General features: G+C 43.6%; 1 protein-coding gene across 8 annotated transcripts in view; it reads left to right on the top strand.

The window, feature by feature from the left end:
- The window catches only part of TRPM3 (transient receptor potential cation channel subfamily M member 3), a 700,748-nt gene that overhangs the window by 500,616 nt on the left and 176,068 nt on the right, over positions 1 to 24,064 (top strand). For all 8 annotated transcript variants that reach the window (XM_068236331.1, XM_068236340.1, XM_068236285.1 and 5 more), the window contains exons 8-9: positions 12,335 to 12,458; positions 23,226 to 23,298. In XM_068236331.1, the coding sequence (XP_068092432.1) occupies positions 12,335 to 12,458; positions 23,226 to 23,298 (197 nt within the window). The remainder of the gene's footprint in view (positions 1 to 12,334; positions 12,459 to 23,225; positions 23,299 to 24,064) is intronic.

Raw genomic sequence — 24,064 nt, 5'->3', positions numbered from 1 at the left:
CACCCAAGCCCCCCCCCAACCACCACAGGGAGACAGGCAGCAGCGCTTCCATGCCGTAGGGGGAAGTTTCTGTCACCAATCTGGCGGTTTTTCACCATGCCCACTGTGTACAGCAAGTACGCCACTTGCAACCACTGTCAGCGGAAGTTGAGCAGAGGTGCAGACCCCTTAAAGTTCAGCACCAGCTCGCTCATCAACCACCTTGCGGCTAAACATTTCCACCAGCATGAGGAGTTCCAGAGGCTGAAGGCATCTGCTGCTGGCAGTGGCACCACACCCATCACTGCACAGCCTTCAGCAGCAGCAGCAGCAACAGCAGCCACCCGCCCTCCTGCTCCTCCAGCAGCACCAGCAGGAGTGCGGAAACGCACTGCTCCTCCCCCCTCTGCAACTCCTGCCGCCGACACTGAGGCCTGTTCTGGCAGCCAGTCCTCAGTGGCCTCCTCTGCTGTGTCTGCTGATTCCCGTGTCAGCAAAAGGCCACGCCAGAGCCTTTTGAGCGAGTCCTTCCAGGGGGTGGTTAGGGCTCTGCCTCCCAGCAGCCGTCGCGTGCGGCAGCTGAACGGCTTGCTGGCACGGGCCATGTGCTCCCAACTCCTGCCGTACACGCTCGTGCAGGAGGGGAGCGACATTCGTGCGCTGCTTGCTTGCGCAGCCCCAGACTGGCAGCTCCCCAGCAGACACTTCTTTGCCCGCAAGGCCATTCCTGCACTGCACCGCTTTGTGATGGCCAATGTGGAGCGAGGGCTGGAGCACGCGGTTGGTGAAAGGGTCCACGTCACCATGGACTCCTGGAGCAGCCGCTTCGGGACAGGCCGCTACCTGTCCTTCACTGTCCACTGGGTCAGCTTGGTGGAAGGGGGTGAGGATGGGAGAGCAGCAGCGGGCACAGCAGCAGCAGCAACACAGTGGGTGGTGCCACCCCGCAGGCTCAGGGGAACTGCAGCAGGTTCCTCCGATCCTCTGCCATCCTCCGGCACACCTGGCCAAACCCCCCGCCTCAGCAGCAGCATGAAGGCCCGCCACTGCCAAGCGCTGCTGCACTTGGTCAGCCTTGGGAAGACCAAGCTGACGGCAACCCATGTGTTGGCCAAACTCCAGGAGCAGGAGAGGATTTGGCTGACCCCCAGAGGCCTCAGAGTCGGAGAGGTGGTGGCCGACAATGGGGCCAATCTGGTTGCCGCAATAGACAGGGGAAACCTGACCCACATCCCCTGTCTTGCCCACGTGCTGAACCTGGTGGTGCAGAAGTTCCTGCGCACCTACCAGGGGATGGGCGAACTGCTGGAAACGGCAAGGAATGTTGTGCGTCACTTCCGGCGCTCGGCTGCAGCCTGTGCGAGCCTGGAAGACGTGCAAAAGGAGCTGGATCTGCCACGCCATCGGCTGATCCTTGACGTTCCGACTCGCTGGAACTCCACCCTGGCGATGTTGGAGCGTCTGGTTGAACAGAGGCGCGCTGTCAAACAGTACCTTGCCCTGGCCACTGTTTCCGCAGCTCAGAGAAGGGACAAGACCAGCAACTTCCCGTCCATCGTCCCCGATGATGACTGGAGGCACATGCAGCAGGTGTGCTTAGTGCTGGCTCCCTTCCTGCAGGCCACAAACATGGTGAGCAGGGACCATGCTATGGTCTGCGAGTGGGTGCCCCTGGTTTCTCTGCTGAACAGGGCCCTCGATGCTTTGCTGGAACAGGGAGCGGCAGCCTTGGACCAGCAGGAGCGGCAACCAGCTGCGCAGTCCACCTCTGAGGGGGAGGAGGAGGAGGACTTGGTGGAGGTCCCTGACCTGGCTGCTGATGAGGGGGATCAGCACAGCGCAGCTGAGTTGGTGCGGGGGTGGAGAGAGGATGAGGCGGCAGAGGAGGAGGATGAGGACAGCACTGACGTCGATGTGCCAGCAGACGTGGCCCGCCTCTTCCCAATGGCAGCGCACATGCTGACGTGCCTGCGCAGGGACCCCAGGGTGATCCAGATGAAGCAGAGGGAGGACATCTGGATCAGCATGATGTTGGACCCACGCCTCAAGGGGAAGTTGAGCCAGTTCCTGCCGCCTGCAGGAGGAGACCCAGCGCAACAAATAAGGAGCTTGCAGCAGGCCCTTGTTGAGCGCTTGGAGGAAGCCTTCCCCCAGCCTTCCACCCCCACTGTCCAGCAGCCAGCACAGAGGCAGCAGCAGGTGCCTGCATCCAGCAGCAGCAAGCGCCCCACAGACCTGCTGTCTCTCAGCCACGAGCTCTACAGGACTGTAGAGGCTCCGGCAGCAGTGACTAGAGAGGAGATGCATGCAGCAGCATCCTCCTCCGGTCACAGCCAGCGCCTGACCCGCATGGTTGCTGACTACATGGGGTCGTACAGCGGGCTTGACAGCGATGCCCCTGTTGATCCCATGGAGTATTGGGTCAAGCGCATGGAGATCTGGAGCGAGCTGGCGCAGTACGCCCTGGAAGTGCTGTCCTGCCCCCCTTCCAGCGTGCTGTCCGAGCGCTGCTTCAGTGCAGCTGGTGGCGTGGTCACCGAGAAACGCTCACGTCTGTCTCACAAGTCTGTGGACAGACTGACGTTTCTCAAGATGAACCAGGCGTGGGTGGAAGGCGAGTTCCTGGCCCCTGTTGTCGGCGAGAGGGGGACATGAACTGGCTGCCGGAACCTGGCTCCTGCTCACTAAGCCAGCCTGGTTCACTTTGACTATTACGTCGCCTGCAGCCACACATTTTACACCTACAGTGGGCTGCTGTGTACTGCCCTTCTGCTGTCTGTCTGTGTTTCCCACTGCCAGGGTACACAGAATTACCTTCTTCTGCTGCCACTCTGCCACCAGCTATTACGTCAAACAATAGCTATATTGGTTGCAAAACCAAAAACCAAAAAACCATAAAAAAAAAAAAAGGTTTAATTTTTCTGAGGTGCCCGGGTTGAAAACTGTGTTGTCCCAGTTGTGTATTGGACACAATGTGGGCTGCACGACCGCTGTCTGGGACCTCCTGTTGTGTTTATTTACAGCCCTGGTATCACCGCTAGGTACCAGGGCTATTATGTCACGCTGCCTACCTGCTGCCACACTCACACTGCTCCTCCATACCTCCTCCTGCTGCTGCTGCTGCTGTCTGTCTGTGTTTCCCACTGCCAGGGTACACAGATGATTTACCTTCTGCTGCCACTCTGCCACCAGCTATTACGTCAAACAACAGCTGCTCGCCTACTCCTCCATTCCTCCTCCTGCTGCTGCTGTCTGTCTGTGTTTCCCACTGCCAGGGTACACAGATGATTTACCTTCTGCTGCCACTCTGCCACCAGCTATTACGTCAAACAATAGCTATATTGGTTGCAAAACCAAAAACCAAAAAAACATAAAAAAAAAAAAAAGGTTTAATTTTTCTGAGGTGCCCGGGTTGAAAACTGTGTTGTCCCAGTTGTGTATTGGACACAATGTGGGCTGCACGACCGCTGTCTGGGACCTCCTGTTGTGTTTATTTACAGCCCTGGTATCACCGCTAGGTACCAGGGCTATTATGTCACGCTGCCTACCTGCTGCCACACTCACACTGCTCCTCCATACCTCCTCCTGCTGCTGCTGCTGCTGTCTGTCTGTGTTTCCCACTGCCAGGGTACACAGATGATTTACCTTCTGCTGCCACTCTGCCACCAGCTATTACGTCAAACAATAGCTGCTCGCCTACTCCTCCATTCCTCCTCCTGCTGCTGCTGTCTGTCTGTGTTTCCCACTGCCAGGGTACACAGATGATTTACCTTCTGCTGCCACTCTGCCACCAGCTATTACGTCAAACAATAGCTGCTCGCCTACTCCTCCATTCCTCCTCCTGCTGCTGCTGTCTGTCTGTTTTTCCCACTGCCAGGGTACACAGAATTAACTTCTGCTGCCACTCTGCCACCAGCTATTACGTCAAACAATAGCTATATTGGTTGCAAAACCAAAACCAAACAAACCATTAAAAAAAAAAAAAAAAGGTTTAATTTTTCTGAGGTGCCCGGGTTGAAAACTGTGTTGTCCCAGTTGTGTATTGGACACAATGTGGGCTGCACGACCGCTGTCTGGGACCTCCTGTTGTGTTTATTTACAGCCCTGGTATCACCGCTAGGTACCAGGGCTATTATGTCACGCTGCCTACCTGCTGCCACACTCACACTGCTCCTCCATACCTCCTCCTGCTGCTGCTGCTGCTGTCTGTCTGTGTTTCCCACTGCCAGGGTACACAGATGATTTACCTTCTGCTGCCACTCTGCCACCAGCTATTACGTCAAACAATAGCTGCTCGCCTACTCCTCCATTCCTCCTCCTGCTGCTGCTGTCTGTCTGTGTTTCCCACTGCCAGGGTACACAGATGATTTACCTTCTGCTGCCACTCTGCCACCAGCTATTACGTCAAACAATAGCTGCTCGCCTACTCCTCCATTCCTCCTCCTGCTGCTGCTGTCTGTCTGTGTTTCCCACTGCCAGGGTACACAGAATTACCTTCTGCTGCCACTCTGCCACCAGCTATTACGTCAAACAATAGCTATATTGGTTGCAAAACCAAAACCAAACAAACCATTAAAAAAAAAAAAAAGGTTTAATTTTTCTGAGGTGCCCGGGTTGAAAACTGTGTTGTCCCAGTTGTGTATTGGACACAATGTGGGCTGCACGACCGCTGTCTGGGACCTCCTGTTGTGTTTATTTACAGCCCTGGTATCACCGCTAGGTACCAGGGCTATTATGTCACGGCGAGCTGCCTGCCTCATTGACTGCCTGCTGCCACACACTCATCCTCCTCCTCCTGCTGCTGAATTTACCTCCTGCTGTCTTTGTGTTTCCACTGCCAGGGAGCACATACAATGGCGCTTCCAACATGCGTGCGCCCACCAGCTATTTGTTACGCTCAAAAATAGCTGCATTTCTTTAAAAAAAAAATTGAAAAGAGAAATACGTGAAGAAGAAGAAGACGATATTGAAAAGGAAGGAGAAGATGAAGATGAAGAAGAAGAAGAAGATGAAGAAGAAGATGAAGAAGATGATGAAGAAGAAGATGAAGAAGAAGAAGAAGATGAAGAAGAAGAAGAAGAAGATGAAGAAGATGATGAAGAAGATGAAGAAGATGAAGAAGAAGAAGAAGAAGAAGAAGAAGAAGAAGAAGATGATGATGATGATGATGAAGAAGAAGAAGAAGAAGAAGAAGAAGAAGAAGAAGAAGAAGAAGAAGAAGAAGAAGAAGAAGAAGAAGAAGAAGAAGAAGAAGAAGAAGAAGAAGAAGAAGAAGAAGAAGAAGATGAAGAAGATGAAGAAGAAGATGAAGAAGAAGAAGATGAAGAAGAAGACAATATAGAAGAAGAAGAAGAAGATATAGAAGAAGAAGAAGAAGATATAGAAGAAGAAGATCGAGAAGAAGAAGAAGAAAGATAAAGAAGAAGAAGAACAAGTATATACAGTAACACTACTGAACAAAATTAAGGACACAACTTCTCTTTCCACATTTTTTTTAAAGGAACATCCCCACATAATCACTTGCTGTTGTTACTTGGAAAAAAAGAGGTTTCTTGCATCATTCACCCTCAAAACAAGTGTTGGAAGCTATTTAAGGCCAATTCGAATAGTCAGCTCGAATAGTTAGCTCGAATACCGACTCGAATAGTGAGCTCGAAGTCCGAGGTCGAATCGAATAGTAAAAATTATTCGACTCGAATATTCGACTGACCTCGAATAATTTACTATTCGAATTCGACCAAACTCGAATTTTAAAAAGGGGTATTTGAGCATCACTACAAAACTCCTTGCTTTTACTAACACGGTACAACACTCTGCTACTTTATACTACAGGGTGGGCCATTTATATGGATACACCTGAATAAAATACCGCAGCATTTCTCCTGCGGTGTTGCTATCAGTGTGTGAAGAGTGGGAGAAGAGGTTTGCATTGACAATCCAACACAATGGGCAGCACATTGAACACATTTTATAAGTGGTCAGAAACTTGTAAATAACTCATGAAAGAATAAAGTTGTGTTAAAACCAAGCACACCATTGTTATTCTTGTGAAATTCCCAATAAGTTTGATATGTCACATAAGTTTGATATGTCTTCCTATTGAAAAAAAAAAGTTGGATTCAAAATGGCTGACTTCAAAATGGCCGCCATGGTCACCAACCATCTTGAAAAGTTTTCCCCCTCACATATACTAATGTGCCACAATCAGGAAGTTAATATCACCAACCATTCCCATTTCATTAAGGTGTATCCATATAAATGGCCCACCCTGTAGAATCCATTTTACCTTGAATGTATTTTGCAGGACAACTGGACAGCAGCGGGGCACCCATTCTGCTGCATCCGATTTCTGGTAACATGTTCCACAGTGAACTAAACTATGTTATAACATAAGCAAAATAGGTAAATTTTATATAATAAACTAATGAATGTTTAGAAGGCAATTTAACTGTTTCCACTTTAAGAGCTTCCACTTTAACCCTCCTGGCGGTTTGTCAAAATCCGCCAGGGGGCAGCAAATACGTTTCTTTTTAAAAAAACATTTTCTTCATGTAGCGAGACGAGGTCTCGCTACATGATAGCCGCTGCTCAGCGGCATCCCCCCAGCCCCTCCGATCGCCGCCGGCGATCGGAGATCAAGAGATCCCGTTCAAAGAACGTGATCTCCTGGAGGGCTTCCCCCGTCGCCATGGCGACGGGGCGGGATGACGTCACCGACGTCGTCGTCGACGTCGTGCCGTCAAAGGGGACTCCGATCCACCCCACAGCGCTGCCTGGCACTGATTGGCCAGGCAGCGCACGGGGTCCGGGGGCGCCTGCGGCGACGCGTATAGCGGCGGATCGGCAGGTAGCGGCGGCGATCGGGCACTGCACGCAGCTAGCAAAGTGCTAGCTGCGTGCAGCAAAAAAAAGATTATGCAAATCGGCCCAGCGGGGCCTGAGCGGTGCCTCCCGGCGGCATAGCCCGTGCTCAGGAGGTTAAGTATCACTTTAAGGACTAAAATGAGGTTAACCAGGGACACAGTATTCCTTCCATAGTGCTCAGAAGCAAAAGCAAAAAGAGTTTGACTGCTTTACTTTTAAAATAGTAGTAGCAGCAGTAGAGTATTGTACCATGTTAGCCATCTGTAGTATGTACTGGTAGTTGAAATAAAGTATTATACAGTAATAAGTTATACTCACAAAGCAGGGTTACCTCAAAGGCAACCACTGTATAGGCAGGTGGGTAGATTAGATCTGACCCCACTCAGAATTAAGAAGTCGCTCTCCGTAAATGAGGAAAAAAGGGGGTAACACCCCTCCACCAAGGGTGGACTTGATAAAGCATAGTATGGATACAGAGGCGCCAAAAGGATAAAAGTATCTAAAAAGTTTAAAACATAAGGACTTACCTCCTCTAAGCAGGCACAAAAATTGCCAATGTGTTTGTCAAATACAACAAGTTTATATACATACTCCGGGGGACAATGCAATGCATTTCGCAGGTTTGATCCCACTTCATCAGGCAATAACAACGGTGCAACAGCATATTTGGTCAGTAGAAGAGCCAGGAGCAAAAAGTTAATCCAAGACTTCATATTCCAAATCCTTTCAGCAGAGAGTAAGGCAGTATATTGTTAATTCTGATTCTGATTCCAAATTGCGATTTTCACTGGATGCTACCAACACCAGAAGAAAAATTCAGAAAAATAAACACATGCAGGATTTTTTTTAACCACATAAAAAATCGGAATCACATGTAAAATCACATCAAAATCAAAAATCGGAATCGCATGTAGTGTAAAAGAGCCCTAAAAATAAGTCCTAGCAGTAGAGTCTGGCATGCTAAGTTTTTTCTGCAAGCTAAAATATCACAAACACAAGACTGAAAACTTTGTGAAATATAAAACCCCTTCCTTTTCACACCGCTGGAAAGTATGAGGAGGTTGTTAACTCATCAATGAGAATGAAAACCTCTCTCTCCCATCTGTTGCTCTGTAGAGATGTCACCAACATAGAACTTTCCATTCACGAACAGCGACCGTGAACTTCCACAAATGTTTCCAAACAGGCGAATCTGGCGAACTGCCATAGACTTCAATGGGCAGGTGAATTTTAAAACCTACAAAGACTGTTTCTGGTTACAAAACTGATGAAAAAGTTGTTTCAAGGGGTCTAACACCTGGACGGGGCAACCATGCCAAAAGTCCTACCCAAAATTATGGAGTTAACGCAAAGTCGGGTTTTAATCCCTAAAGGGCAGAAATCACATTACGCGCAGCTCTGGATGTCAGTGGGCTATGGAGTGTCTCACACAGAGAAATGCAATAGTACTACTATCAGAATACAGTGAAATAATAATGCACTGGAGTGGTTCTGTGCCTGAAACTTAATGAGGCAACAGCAGTAGTGTGCACACAGCCCTGGGTGTCAGTGGGCTGTAGAGTGTCACACACAAACAAACCACAGGAGATTGATGTGCTAGCCCTCAATAGGGCTGTTTGGGATGCTTTCACAGAAAGTGAGGAACAAGAACACAGGCCTTGCTAATGCTTTCCCTACCTATCTGCAGCAAGGCTGACCCTGCTCTCACTAACAGTCAGCAGCCAGCAGAGAATGAATCCATTCATCGACACTCTCTTGGGTTGGGTTATAATTAGCATCATTGTTGAAATACAGAGTGTATACAACTTTGATAAATTGTGTGTAACCCTCCAACACTAATGGGCAAGTAAAGCAATACCATACAAGGAGCTTAGAAAACCAGAAGCACCCAGCTATAGCATGGATAACCTTCCAAGGATTGGCCATGTGGTCATTTGGGTGCAGGGAGAAGCCAAAATATGGCACTCCCTGCTGTAAGTAATTTGGGGGGATATAACAAATATATTACCCTACTGATTACCTAATTTTTCTCTTTCCCACGTAATTCGGGGGTCCGGGTATTGCCATCGCCGACAGTACAATAGTACAATGATGGTATCCTAATTAGGGATCCAGCTATTGCCAGAGCTCAAATTACACAGTGAACGCTGTATTAACATAAAGGCCTATGGCAACGCCCATATCTGGTGCAGCATAGGCGCAAAGCAGGCACCAAATTACCTGTCTCACCTCCATGGGCTACCCAGAAAATTATAGGTAGGGTCTGTCCTATTATATCTCTCATACATACATGTGACGTTCACACTGACTACCACACACTATACACTTGCAGTCAACATCACAACCTAACATGTCCCCTGATTCAAAATCCCCCACTTGGTGTTATCACTGGACCGTCCCTTGGTCATTATCCTGAGGTCATCATGCCTGGCTGCTTATTTTGCACAGCAGCCCAATAAAATGCTTCTCATACAAAAGACATATAGGAGGCCTTGTGACCCATAATTATTATTGAATTGTTGGATTTGCTGATCGGGTTTGCCCCATCCATTATAAAGGGTTTGGTAACAAAACGTGTGCATAATCCTTGCTTTTGTGTTATAGCATCTTTAGTCCTGTTGGGTGATCTCTGTGGAATATTTGTTTCTGAGAGTTCTAAAGCCAGTAGAAAACATAACTGGGCCAATTTATAGCACTATTTAAAATTCTGCAACAATATGGATTTACCATGTAACTATACGGTACAACAAAAAACTAAGGCTAAAGTTACTGTACTGTCTCAGATGCCAGAGCCAATAAATTTGTATTAATCAATTAATTAATTTGTTTGCTAATTTTAAAATCAAGATTTTGAATTTTACTGTCACCCTCTCCTTTTGTTGTTTACATTACACCATCTAACACTTACTTCCTCTGACCTATTATAATTGCTGCTCGGGAGATCTATATATTTCTGTATATAATAATGAAAGCCACAGTTTAATCCCCCCAGGATAGTTTTCAAGAATATCAGCGACCTGATAATTATAGCGGAAAAACTTCAGCGGCTCCAACTAAAAATAGTTAATATATACAGGAAGAAATTAGAAGCATTCATAAAGGAACGTGTAGGGTATAATTACTGATACATACTAAACCTTTATTTAAATAAGCACAATCACATTTTAGAGCACATTGCAAATATCAAATTAAAATGTTCTTTATCTAATAACATTTTAGTTACTTATATGTAAACAATGTATATAGAGGTAATAAAAAACAAGTCCCTGTTGTATGGTTCCTGATTTACAATTTCACCTACACAGAATTCAAATCAAAACAAAAAATTAGTACAGTACTCTATTTTAAGTTAATTATCTGGTTTCAGCAACAGAAATACTTCCTACATGATTTGACTGCTAAATGCCGCATTCTCCGAGTGATGTTTAGCCTAGACTATTTAGTTATGCAGTCTTCTCCTCCCAGTGCACTCTGGTAGAACAGGTGTTTTTCTGCTCACTTCGGAACGCACAACACACAAACATTCCACAGTGATGCACCTCACCAGCAGTGGTACATTTCAATATGTAAATCAAGGTTAAAAAAAAGATTTTACAATGGGCAAACACTGACTGAATAATTTATAAAGAAATATTGTAATAAAAAAACCAATTTTATTCATGAAGTCATATTCAGTATTTGTATAAGTTACTTAAATTATATTATTGCAAGTCACGCTTCAAGTTAAGTTTCTGAGCTTTAAAAACAGGCTTGTTCATTATGCTGACATTTAGCAAATGAAGATATGAAATGGCATTTTCAGGAACACCCAGGAAACCTAAAAAATAACCTATTCATTATTCTCTGCTTTCATTCTGAGACTTCTTCCCAGCTCAGCAATGTAAAATGGAATTCCAGTCATCAGTCATTGATCTTGTTTTGGATAGAGTAAGGAAGGGTTAACTTACAAATACTGTCAAGTAGGCTTGCTCATCACAGATCAATCACAAGTAACCACGGTGGTTACTCGTGATTCAAATTAGCTATAATTGCTCCAGCTGAGCGGGTAGATGCGGCAGGGTTAATTACCCAGAATGCCGCTCTTCTCCCAGCGTTTCAACAAGCTCACAAGCGTCTATTGGATGCATTGCAAGCCTCGCTATGGAGCACTTCCTCCTTCCGGCTTGAAGGAGGAAGTGCTGCATAGCGAGGCTTGCAACGCATCCAATAGACGCTTGTGAGCTTGTTGAAACGCTGGGAGGAGAGCGGCATTCTGGGTAATTAACCCTGCCGCATCTACCCGCTCAGCTGGAGCAATTGGAGCTAATTTGGTGGTTACTCCGTCCTGATTAATCCATGATGAGCAAGCCTACTGTCAAGTTTGAATTACTATCTGTGTTATAGCAGGGAAGATTTACTGGCACTTTCTATACACAGAAACAACCACACACAAAAAACACTTTCTTTTAATACCATAAAGATATGTTAGAGGATCCCAGCTTTTATTGCAATATGGGGCACCATTCAGAACACTCTACTCAACTCCTTTCTCAGTGGCTGCGTTACTAAGAACGCGAGTGGGGGAAATCTTGTGAAAAGAATACACTTGTGTGTACTTTGGGTATACTTCCCAAAAGTATTGCAAGTGACCTTCTTTGAATCAATACTGTTACTGTGAGGTGTAGTTAATTTCAGTCATGTAGAAACCCACATTTCCCCCATATGAATTATTATATTTTAAAAGTGAAATGGTAGACCAGTCTACTGTACATGCTCACATTAAATGTACATAATCTCTAGAGAGAAATCTTTAGCTTCAGTGATACCTACACTGCAAAGCCAACAGCAGTTATAGAGACATAGCCTGCTAATATAATAAGCAGTCTGTGGCATGTTCTGTAAAAGCCAGGCTAGGTCCTACTTCAAAGCTTCACTAAATTATAAGAAAAGTCATAAGCTTTGGCTTCCAATGCATCTATTTGTAAATCCCAAATTATTTTGGCACAATGCTTTTCACTGAAGATTATTTTTGATCGTATATATCAGGGCTGTGGAGTTGGTACAGAAATCATTTGACTCCAACTCCGAATACTCAGTTAAGGAAACTTCAGACTCCAGGTATCCAAAATTGCTCTTCAACTCCGACTCCAAAGCCCTTGCAGGGCTATGGAGTGGGTACAAAAATCATCCGACTCCAACTTCAACTCCTCAGTTTATGAAACCACCGACTCCAGGTACCCAAAAATTGCTTAAACTCCTCGACCCCGATGCCAAAGCCCTGGTATATATCTCATAGTGTGCATTTTCCACTGTCATATTTGATTACTTTACATTCTGCAAGTGTTAGTGTGTGTGTGTGTGTGTGTGTGTGTGTGTGTGTGTGTGTGTGTGTGTGTGTGTGTGTGTGCGCGCACGTGCGTGCGTGCGTGCGTGCGTGCGTGTGTGTGTGTGTGTGTGTGTGTGTAGAAACAACCACACATATCAACAATGTTGCATTTTGGTTTTTTTGCAGCCTTATCAATGAGTCATTAAGGGATCAGCTTCTAGTCACTATCCAGAAGACCTTTACCTACACCCGAACCCAGGCACAACATCTCTTCATGATTCTTATGGAGTGTATGAAGAAAAAGGAACTGGTGAGTTACTTATTTTTTAAAATGTTTAATTCTACACTACTGGCAAAAATATGCTTTTATTTGTATTAGTTAATGCTGAAATACTAAGTGAGCAGGGTTTTTTTTGTCTTTGTGCAATATAGCCAAAGGAAAAATTACCTAGACATCTTTTTGCATTAGGGCTCATTTCCACTGTTGCGGTGCGGAATCGCCTGGATTCCACCGCGGACGAAATCGCATGCGGATGCGTTTCTGCATGCGGTTTTCCCCGTGATTTCGCATGCGATTTTGCATGGCTAAGAAGCAGGCGAATTTAACCATGTCACTGCCTGTGTAAATTTCCATAACATTACATGCGAAATCGCACGCGAAATCGCGGGGAAAACTGCATGACAAAGCCGCATGCGATTTTCCTATTAAAAGCATTGCGGGCGATTCGCCCGCATTCCAGCCGCACGCGACATCTGACGGCTCTGACGTGCAGATTTCCCCCGCACACCAAAACGCACCCGCACGATGTTCAAGTGGAAACAATCTCATCCACTTGTATTGCCTATGCGTATCCACATGCGGTGCCCGCATGTAGATTCGCTATAGTGGAAACGAGCTCTCTGAAATATAGAAGACACTTCCTCACTATGTGGCATCTTTTTCATTTCTAATGAGAAGCTACTCTGAAATAGTGATGAAACGTCTAGTAGATAACAGAAAGAGGCTCAATTTAAAGTACAGTAAAACCTTGGATTGCAAGTAACTTGGTTAGCAAGCACTTTTGCAAGACTAGCAAACATTTTTTTGAAATCTTAACTTGAAATTCAAAAAAACATCTTGCTATACAAGCACAGAACATATACAAGCCTCATATTATCAAAACTGAGCCAATGGTTCTTTTCCCTTTCATGCTGCAGGATTGTGCTAAATCCTAGTATAATGGCTGTGCAAAGTCACATTTCCATACAATCCTCAAAAGGAGGCAAATGCAACTGTCATTGGATAAATCCCAATTACACAAAATGAGAAAAAGATTTGGGTGAGCCAAAAGACAGTAAAGATTCTGTTAGTTATGGTAAAAGTTTTCCTACTTAAAGGAAACCAGACACGGGGAAAAACATTTTTTTTTATACATACCTGGGGCCTCCTCCAGCCCCATGTGCACGGATCACTCCCGGCATGGGTGCAATACGCTGGAGGAAGCCCCAGGTATGTATAAAACTTTTTTCCCCATCTCTGGTACACTTTAACTACATCAAGACAGCTCCACACCAACGGGTGTGGCCAAGGCGGCAGCCCCAGGACTGCCTAACGCCAATTGGCGTTAAGTCCAAGGGCTGCAGTTTGCAGGAGATCGCGCGCAGGTCGCGTGCATCTCCTGCTTGGGGGGCGGAGCTCCACCCCGCCTTCAGTCTCCAAGTGGATCGCCGCTTGTGAGACTGTTAGATGGCAAAACCGCCGTCTTTTCTGTTACTACAGCGCTGCGATCAGCAGCAGCGCTGTACTGGGGACAGCCGTGTGACACGGCTACCCCCCTGGGACAATAGAGAGCGATCGGCTCTCATAGGCAGAAGCCCATGACAGCTGATCGCCTGTTTTGCTGGCTGGGGGGAGGGAGTTTTTTTGTTTTTTTTTTATTTTTTAATAAATTGTAAAATATATTTTAAAAAAAGAACATAAATATTTATAAAAAAAATAAATAAACACTGGGGGGTGATCAGACCCCACCAACAGAGAGCTCTGTTGGTGGGAGGAAAAGGGGGGGGATCACTCGTGTGCTGTGTTGTGTGGCCCTGCATCTTGGCCTTAAAGCTGCAGTGGCCAATTAATCAAAAATCAGCCTGGTCTTTAGGGGGGTTTAGCACTGTGGTTCTGAAGTGGTTATTAAACCCTAATCCTTTCAATTCCACCAGCCACAATTCCTTTAAAAAGTGAAGTGCAGGTTAATTTGTTTTAATGAATGCATTTTTACTTTTTTAGAATAAGGTAAATATATAATATAATATATAATATAATAAATTACGGTAAATATTTTTCTATAAATATTTTCGGGTTGTGTCCCATTCATTCTTATGGCGAATTTTGCTTTGATTTAAGAGTTTTACAAATTATGCTCCTAAACTAATGCACCACTATATTCAATTTTTTCTTTGGATATGCCATCCTCTGGATAAATGCATTTTTGTCAGTGATCATAGTGTATGGTAGGTAAAGATTGCCTATTCATTGTATGGCATACATAGTCTATATCCAGCTGGCATTGGGGGTGGAGATAAGTGGCATAGTGGGTATTTCTTTTTAGAGGCTGTTACCATAGGTGGTGAATATGAGTGAATGATATTAGTATTGTGGGTGTGCCGTAAAGGAGATCGGCGATCCCTGGCCTCTGATTGGCCGGGGATCGCCGGCATCTGATAGGCTGAAGCCTATCAGAGGCGGCGCAGGACACACTGATTTTGGGCTGGTGCACACCTAAAAGCGCTAGCATAATCGCAAACGCTCAGCATTTTTAGAAGTGATTTTTCTAAGCAATTCTAGGCATGTGCCTAGTGATTTTCAAGTTATTCCTAGTAATTTTCTGAGTTTTTTGGTATAGCAATGTTTTAAATTTTGTACAGTAGAGCTGCAAGTGTACAGCTTTTGTAAAAAAAAAAATGCTTGGAAAATCGCTCTGTTCTAGCGCTTTTAGAGTGATTTTTCACTTTCCTAGACTTAACATTGAGGCTAAATCACCTCAAAAGTGCTGCAGGACCCGTGTTTGTGTTTAGGAAAAAAGCACATCGCTCTGGTATGATCCCTCCCATTCAAATACAGTAGCCAAGCGCTTTACAAAGCGCTAGCGTCTTGAAAAGTGCTCAGAAGCACTCTAGGTGTGCACCAGCCTGGAAACAGATCATTTGTTACAAGCTTTAGATTGAGGTTTTTTTTAATCACAGAAAGGTGTGTAAATCATATATGTCTAGTTTTGAAGGGTAACATAGTAAACCTAGACCGGAGTTCAGTTTTAAACAACCCAAAATGATTTGCTCTAGAAATTCCTCGGAAAAGAAAATACAGAAATGCTTAAAATGTTGTCACTCCTGAAAAGTGCAACACATTCTATTACCACTAAACAGTGACAGTATGACATGTTCCTACTTATTATTATGCTTCACAAACTTTGTTCCAGTATAATGTGATCATCTCATAAATAAATTGGTACTATGTAGAGCGGTGAAATAACACTCGGCACTCAGGCCCAGTCCGTGCACTTGAGGGGCAGGCTCTGCACTTGCTTGATGTACTGTAAACACTTCCCCTTTCCCAAGACACTCAAATGGATGAGCCAGTTTGCTATGTCAGTAACACGTTTTAAATAGTCATGGTTTCTTACATGCACATGTTTATAATGTACACTGCCCCTTTAACGCTGCGCCAGCAACCTGCTGGCTCGTTTGAACACACACTTTAGTTTCTCGCCGCTATGGCGAGTCTCCGCCCCCTCACCCCTCACCTCTCTGACACCACCACTCCACACCAATAGCATACGCCGGAGGCGTGGCTTACAGGCTTCATCTGGAAAGCCGCGCGGCGCCGCCATCACACAGGACGCAAGCACGTGAGCAAGCGCCAGTCGGGCGCGAAACGGCTGTAGTGCCGTCCACTATTCCCTGGTCACCAGCATCCCGCACTCCCCGGACACTCATCTATGCAGGTTTGATCCATCCAATGTGAATTGATGTGAATGTACCACTGCAATGTCTTTTGGCAAGATGCTATATTAAAGAACGTAAAAGGGATTGGTGCCCGGTCTGTCTTCATGTATGTATATCTCATAAATAAATATAAGTAAAACCAATGAATTGTCAAACATACCAATATACAGAAGGCTACATTGTATATGCAGGATTGCCCGCCCAGTTATAGCTTTATGTTTATTTATTAGCACAGTGTTTGCATTTCAAAGTACAGAAATAGCATGATGCAAGTATAGATAGAACAGAAACATTACCCTGTGGCATTTCAAAGTCAGTAGAGGTTATAACATTTATTGCGTGAACAGTAGAGTGAATAGAGATCTAAGAGTTTTTCCCTGCAGCTAAATGCTTGCTATAAATCCCACCTTGTTTTTTGTTGAAGGATTAAAGCGTACATTTGTTAAGTATGGTGTTCAAAGAGGGTTGGAATTCTTTAGAGTTGGTGGTGGAATTTTTTATGGTATTGCTTACAATTATAATGGAAACAACAATTATGTAGCAGCATATTGAAAAAAAAAATAGTCAATCACGTATGCAAGAGAGTTTAATATCTTAAAAGCTACAATTTTTCAAGCCAAAGCAATGGACATAAGGTTTCATGCAATGGATACTATGTTATCTCATATATAGATAATTATGTATGATAAAATTAGCATCAATATATATACCCATTCCACTCCAATTAAGGTTACAGTCTTAGATAATTTAATTCCTTATATGGGATGACTAAAGATCCTATTTTCATGGTAGCATATTTCAATGCAGTCATAAACTCTCAAATGATAGTTATCTTAGCATCTGTGTCTTAAGGCTCATACACACGCTCAACAAAAGTCTTTTAAATGCACAATTATCAAACAACTTTTGTTGTTGAAACAAACCAAAAAAAAGTTGTTTGCTATTGTTCAAACAACTGAAAAGACGCAACTCAAGTCAATCCAACAGTTGGATTGACTTGAGCTGCGACTTATCAGTTGTTTGAATAATAACAACTTTTTGTTTGTTTTTTTAAACAACAAAAGTTATGTGATAATTGTGCATTTAAAAGACTTTTGTCGAGCGTGTGTATGAGCCTTTAGGTAAAAACACATGAGCGTACTGATCCATTGAGATAACCCCCCCCCCCCCCGTAATTAATGAGCATATATGCTTCTCTAGTTTTCAGAGTTATATGTTAAGGATACACCTGGCTCTATCCTTTCAAACTCTACTAAATAAAATATCCTTTCAATAGTTTAACTGATTATTTTCCATTACTTGTTGAATTAGATATACTGTACACATGTTATTTCAAGACATACAGTATGTTGGAGGGAAAATGTCTTATGTTATTGTGTCTGGGAGTCTAAAAAGGAGTTTTGTCATTTTAATACAACTAGAGCAGATGCCTTTGCAGTGTAAGATTCTAATAAAACAGTAGTCAAATTTACCTTCATTATCTTATCAGATGTGCAAAATAATCTAAACGTAATCAAACACCCTGCATCAAAAATGGTTCACTCTGAAAAATAATTTACAGAGGACCCCTCTAAATCGTCTTACCAGAAATGGCGTCCAATAAAAAAAATATATAACACAAGCTACATTTTCATGAAAAATGTGAGATATTAGACATTAGCTTATTTGGCCTGAAATAAGTATGTAGCCAGAAGAATCCCAAGAGTTTCATAGGAACACAGACACTTGTGGAATCTCTGTGAGAGGTCTATGAGATTTTATTTAAATGTCATTTAAATCCCAATACTTAAAATCTACCAGTTCAATAAAGTGATATACATACAGCAAAAACAGTACAGCATCTAAAGGCCAGGACACTTCCCACTTTTAAAAGTAAAGGTGCACACAATGATCAATTATGTCAGCATCTTTAAGAAATTGCTAGTAAATCCAAAAATCCAAAATATCAAATTAAAAGGTCAAATAAATCAAAAACCCACCTCTCTTTCCAAGTACAAATTAAAGAATTTGAAAGATTTGTCTTATATTGAATGAATGCTCTACAACCACATCAATCCTAGCAATAAAAATGCAATTTACTTTATCTCCTAAGTTTTCTTCTAAGAGATAATATTTCATTTTCTCTTTAAAATGACTTTTCAGAACACTGAAATTAAAAAAATTCCAAAAAGTAATTGAAAAAGTATTATTAAAATGGTGTGTTTTTCTTGCTTTCTACTTCTGATGTATAAAAAATGTATTTTTAATTTTAAATTGATGAAGATAGATGTCCTTTAAGAAAAAGGAGCAAGACTATTCAATTTACTATGTCCCCCACATATTCTATACAATAAAAGTTATTAGCTAAACCTTTGTGCAACATAAAGCCTTTGTGGCCTTCTACATATGATGTAAAAGCAGGGTATATCATGTAATCTCATAAAATCTCCTAGTAAAATGTGAGCCTAATCCTAAAATTGCATTGCTAGGATGAATAGATAATGATGCTATGGGAATATTTGCAAGTAGATTTTCTGTTGCTATATTATTAAAAGATTATCACTATTATAAAGGATGACATACAAGGAAGAGAGGTTCCAAATCAGTAGAACAATGGTTGGAACACATATATACAGTGGGGTGCGAAAGTTTGGGCAACCTTGTTAATCGTCATGATTTTCCCGTATAAATCGTTGGTTGTTACGATAAAAAATGTCAGTTAAATATATTATATAGGAGACACACACAGTGATATTTGAGAAGTGAAATGAAGTTTATTGAATTTACAGAAAGTCTGCAATAATTGTTTAAACAAAATTAGGCAGCTGCATAAATTTGGGCACCACAAAAAATAAATGAAATCAATATTTAGTAGAGCCTCCTTTTGCAGAAATTACAGCCTTTAAATGCTTCCTGTAGGTGCCAATGAGAGTCTGGATTCTGGTTGAAGGTATTTTGGACCATTCCTCTTTACAAAACATCTCTAGTTCTTTCAGGTTTGATGGCTTCCGAGCATGGACAGCTCTCTTTAACTCACACCACAGATTTTCAATTATATTCAGGTCTGGGGACTGAGATGGCCATTCCAGAATGTTGTACTTGTTCCTCTGCATGAATGCCTTAGTGGATTTTGAGCAGTGTTTAGGGCCATTGTCTTGTTGAAAGATCCAACCTCAGCGCAGCTTCAGCTTTGTCACTGATTCCTGGACATTGGTCGCCAGGATCTGCTGATACTGAGTGGAATCTATGCGTCCCTCAACTTTGACAAGATTCCCAGTCCCTGCACTGACCACACAGCCCCACAGCATGATGGAACCACCACCATATTTTACTGTAGGTAGTGGGTGTTTTTCTTGTAATGCTGTGTTCTTTTTCCTCCATGCATAATGCCCCTTGTTATGCCCAAATAACTCATCAGTCTACAGCACCTTATTCCAAAATGAAGCTGGCTTGTCCAAATGTGCTTTAGTATACCACAAGCGGCTCTGTTTGTGCTGTGGGCTTCCTCTGCATCACTCTCGCATACAGCCTACCCTTGTGTAAAGTGTGCTGAATGGTTGAACGATGCACAGTGACTCCATCTGCAGCAAAATGATGTTGTAGGTCTTTGGTGCTGGTCTGTGGGTTGACTCTGACTGTTCTCACCATTCGTTGCTTCTGTCTATTATTATTATTTATTGTATTTATATAGGAATACAAGAAAACCAGATCACACAGCACAGTATGAGTACAAGGTAATGCTTAGTCAGTCACTGGAGGGGAGCATGGAGATTAGGCAAGTTAGGTTCACTCAAATGCATAGCATGGGTGCACAGTAATGGAGGTGCATGATCAGGTAGGACACAAAAGGAGGAGGACCCTGCCCAAAGGCTTACAATCTAGAGGGAATCTATCCGATATTTTTCTTGGTCTGCCACTACAAGCCTTAACTTGAACTGAGCCTGTGGTCTTCCATTTCCTCAATGTGTTTCTAACTGTGGAAACAGACAGCTTAAATCTTTGAGACAGCTTTCTGTATCCTTCCCCTAAACCATGATGATGAACAATCTTTGTTTTCAGGTCATTTGAGAGTTGTTTTGAGACCCCCCATGTTGCTACTCTTCAGAGAAAATTAAAAGATGAGGGAAACTTACAATTGCCCCCCTTAAATATTCTTTCTCATAATTGGATTCACCTGTGTGTGTAGGTCAGGGGTCACTGAGCTTACCAAGCCAATTTGATTTCCAATAATTAGTTCTAAAGGTTTTGGAATCAATAAAATGACAACAGTGCCCACATTTATGCACCTGCCTAATTTTATTTATACAATTATTGCACACTTTCTGTAAATGCAATAAACTTCATTTCAGTTCTTAAATATCACTGTGTGTGTCTCCTATATGGTATATTTAACTGAAATTTTTTATTGTAACAACCAACGATTTATACATGAAAATCACGACGATTAACAAGGTTGCCCAAACTTTTGCACCCCACTGTATATTGTACAATGAATACCTTGTTATTAGGCACAAATGGTATGTGTTGAAAATCTATCTCTGCACACAGCAAGATAATTGTAATTATTATCATCCTCAGCCATGTCATATTTTCTGCTATCTTTAGGATGGCTGAAAGCTTGTCAGTCAGTTCAGCTTCCTGTTTGCCGGCCACTAAGTGCCTTCCTGATGCAATTTAATGCTGTTGAAATACGTGTCACTTGGTGTGGTTACTCCACAGCAAGTCACAACTGAATACAACCCCTCTACACTGGCACTGCTAGCCCTAACATAAGTTGATGGGGCATAGCTGCCGCTGCAGTCTGACCCAGTGTAAGTATGTTTTCCCTGCTAGGTCCCCCCATTTGCTGCTGTACCTAGAGGCTCCTGCCCTCCATGTCTCTCCCTAGGCATAGCCCTGGCCTTATCCATATCCTATACAATAAAATGCAAGTGTCCCTGCGTCATCAACTGAATGGTTGTGTGTCACTGGCTTTTTTGTACTAAGCGTGTGCGCAGCCAGGGCAGTTAGGACACAGGGCTGGATCTGACAGTTTGCTGTGTGTGGTTCACAGAGGTTCTCATTCACTGGCGAACTCAGGGGGCTATTCCGGGTGTCTGGAACCTCCTCCCTGCACTGAGCTGTGTATTCAGCTAGGGAAGCCCGCATAATATAAACAGCCTCATTCTCCCTCCCTTCTTACTTCTGGTGCCTCCCTCCAGCTAATAGAATGAGAGAGGCACCCGAGCTTCCCTCACAACCCTCACAAGAAGATGCAGCCTGCAGTGAGAGAATGTTGATTATGGAGTCCTGGACTCTCCACAGCACAGAAGTGTCAGACATGATGAAATTAGAGTGCAGGCAAGCTGGTAAATATGCACAGCATGATGCAGAGCTTGCCTGGACTCAGGGTCTGTGGGCAAACATCTGTCTGGTCTCTCCCCATTGTTATGACTGCATGTGTGGATAAGGTGTGGATAACAAGCTGAAAAGTTTTTGACAGTCCCTAGACTCCAGGAGGGCTTCTTTCTGACTTGTGTGAGAGACTGACAGGGACAGGAGTCCGATTACAGGCAAGTAGCCTGTGTGATGTGGGACTTCAATACAGATAAGTTCTCTGCTCCATCTCAGGCTATTCTCAATTTCTCCACTCCTCTCTCTGGGCTAGTGCAACGCCAAAATGACAATAGCAATCGCTAGCGATTTGTGAGTGTGATTTTGTGAAGTGATTTTCAGAGCGATTTTTGAATGAATTGCTCAAAAACATGCTACATGCAGTATACCTGCGATTTTGAAAAAATCACAACGCTGCTGTGGGAACACCCACATAGGGTAACATTAGCCAAGCGCTTTTCAAATCACTGTTGATTTGAAAAACGCTCAGAAGCACTCTTGGTGTGCACCAGCTCTCCCTCATTTACCTTTGTTTCCCTCTTCCCCTAGAGCTGACTGTGTGTTCTTGTCTTACAGGAAAGCTGAATAAAAGTGCAATCCTGGTGAGGCAAAATATTATTATTTAGTATTTATGTAGCGCCGACATCTTCCGCAGATGCATATATCCCTGCATCATATGGGTATCACTTGCGCTATGTCACACTATGTAGCATATTCCACTGAATTGTCCAAACTAAGTCTATCTCCTGTTCCTCTCTTGGGGAGTTGTTCCAGCGCTGTACCCCGTTCACATTTGCTGCTACCAGAAGCCCTCAGAAACACTAGTGTCCTTGAGTACTTCCAAAGATAGGCAGCTCCGTAATACGCCAGCGCACTTTTGTGCATGGGCAGTATGGAGCCACCTGTATTCGGAAGCACTCGGGACATACGTGCTTCTGGACCTTTCAGGACCCCCCCCCCCCTTAAAAATCCTGCGTTTGCCCCTGTCATTGCATTGTGGGAAACAACAGCTTTTTCCAACTGCCAAGCCAGCAGCTCCCTGTGTGCATATACTTCAGTCAGTGGTGGGGAATGAACAAGCGGGACGCGTATGTGCGCGCATTGCGGGGGGGCAGCGGCTGTGACCTAGCATCCGTTTTTTAATAGGTGGGCCTTTTTACTAGTATAATATAACAAAGTACCCATGTATCAACAGAGATGCAAATGAAACATGGAGTTTGATACCGTCAATCAACAATTTACTTAAGTATAATAAAAAGTTTACCACTACCCTTAGAATAGTAAAAAAATATGGTAGTAATGTGAAACACGCTCATTGATACTCGCCGCCCATCATTTTGGAGCTCAAATCCAGGAAGACGTTAATTACTAATCCCCCTCCAAGTCATATCAACTCGGAGAGAGAGGTAATTTGGGGTCTGACAAACACCAGCACCTAAATTACACTGCTGCGCGGCCATAGACATAATAACATTATGCCTATGGCTGTGCCCAAGTTAGGTGCAGCGTGTCGAATGACTTGCTTTGATGTGAAACAACCAGTAAGCCAACTGAAATTTTAAAAAAATATGAAGGATGACATCATCAGCAACTCTGACAACATACATTATGTGAAATATGCCACCTAGGCATAAAATAAAATGGAATGACAGCAGAGATGTAACCAGATGATCTTTACTGTATGTTTGGAACAATATAATATACCAGTGCTCTTTTCACAGTTTCTATGCCCTTCCTTATCCTCCTCTAGATAACAGTGTTCAGGATGGGATCAGAAGGTCATCAAGACATTGATTTAGCAATCCTGACAGCTCTGCTTAAAGGTAACCACATGGCATGTATGGATATGACATATTCATGTTCATTCAATAAGAAAGTCAGTGCCTACATAGAACACTCATACATGTCCAGTATTCCAAATACAGTCAATATAATTATGACATGAATTATAATAATACATATAATCAGGTACAACTTCATAAAAAAATTTTTAGTAAATGAATGAGAAAGCACAAATCTAGTTCATTCTCTCTGTGTAGTACATGTATAGTTGTTGCTGTAGTGTAAGCAAGCTATAAATATTGTAATGTTATATTTCAGTGGTACAGTAGGTAAAAAAAGGAAATAAAAATGTTATCACATTAACTATACATGTCTTGTTCACATCTGCAGCACTGCACTGTATGCATCAGCACAGTGGCGTAGCTAAGGAGTTGTGGGCCCCGATGCAAGTTTTACCATGGGGCCCCCCAAGCACTCTATACATAACAATTGATACAGCGCACCAAAACCTGCCAATGGCAACTACAGTGTCAGAGGTGCAAGAAGGGGATGGGGAACAGCTTGCTAATGATTACTACTATTCAAAGTACAGTATCTATAGAAGTGATTATTATGAGCACAGGACCAATAGAGAGCTAATACTGTAGTTGAGGGAGGGCCCTTTGGGGCCCCTCTGGCCCAAGGGCCCTGGTGCGGTGACTACCTCTGCAAACCCTATTGCTACGCCTCTGCATCAGCAGCACAGTCACATTATACAATGCTTCAAAAACGTAGCACACATTGTTCAGCCCAAGGCAGAAAACAAAA

The sequence above is a fragment of the Hyperolius riggenbachi genome, chromosome 1 (assembly GCF_040937935.1).
Source record: "Hyperolius riggenbachi isolate aHypRig1 chromosome 1, aHypRig1.pri, whole genome shotgun sequence".
NCBI lineage: Eukaryota > Metazoa > Chordata > Amphibia > Anura > Hyperoliidae > Hyperolius > Hyperolius riggenbachi.
Note: the sequence above shows the minus strand (reverse complement) of the source record. Positions and strands in the feature narration are given on the sequence as shown.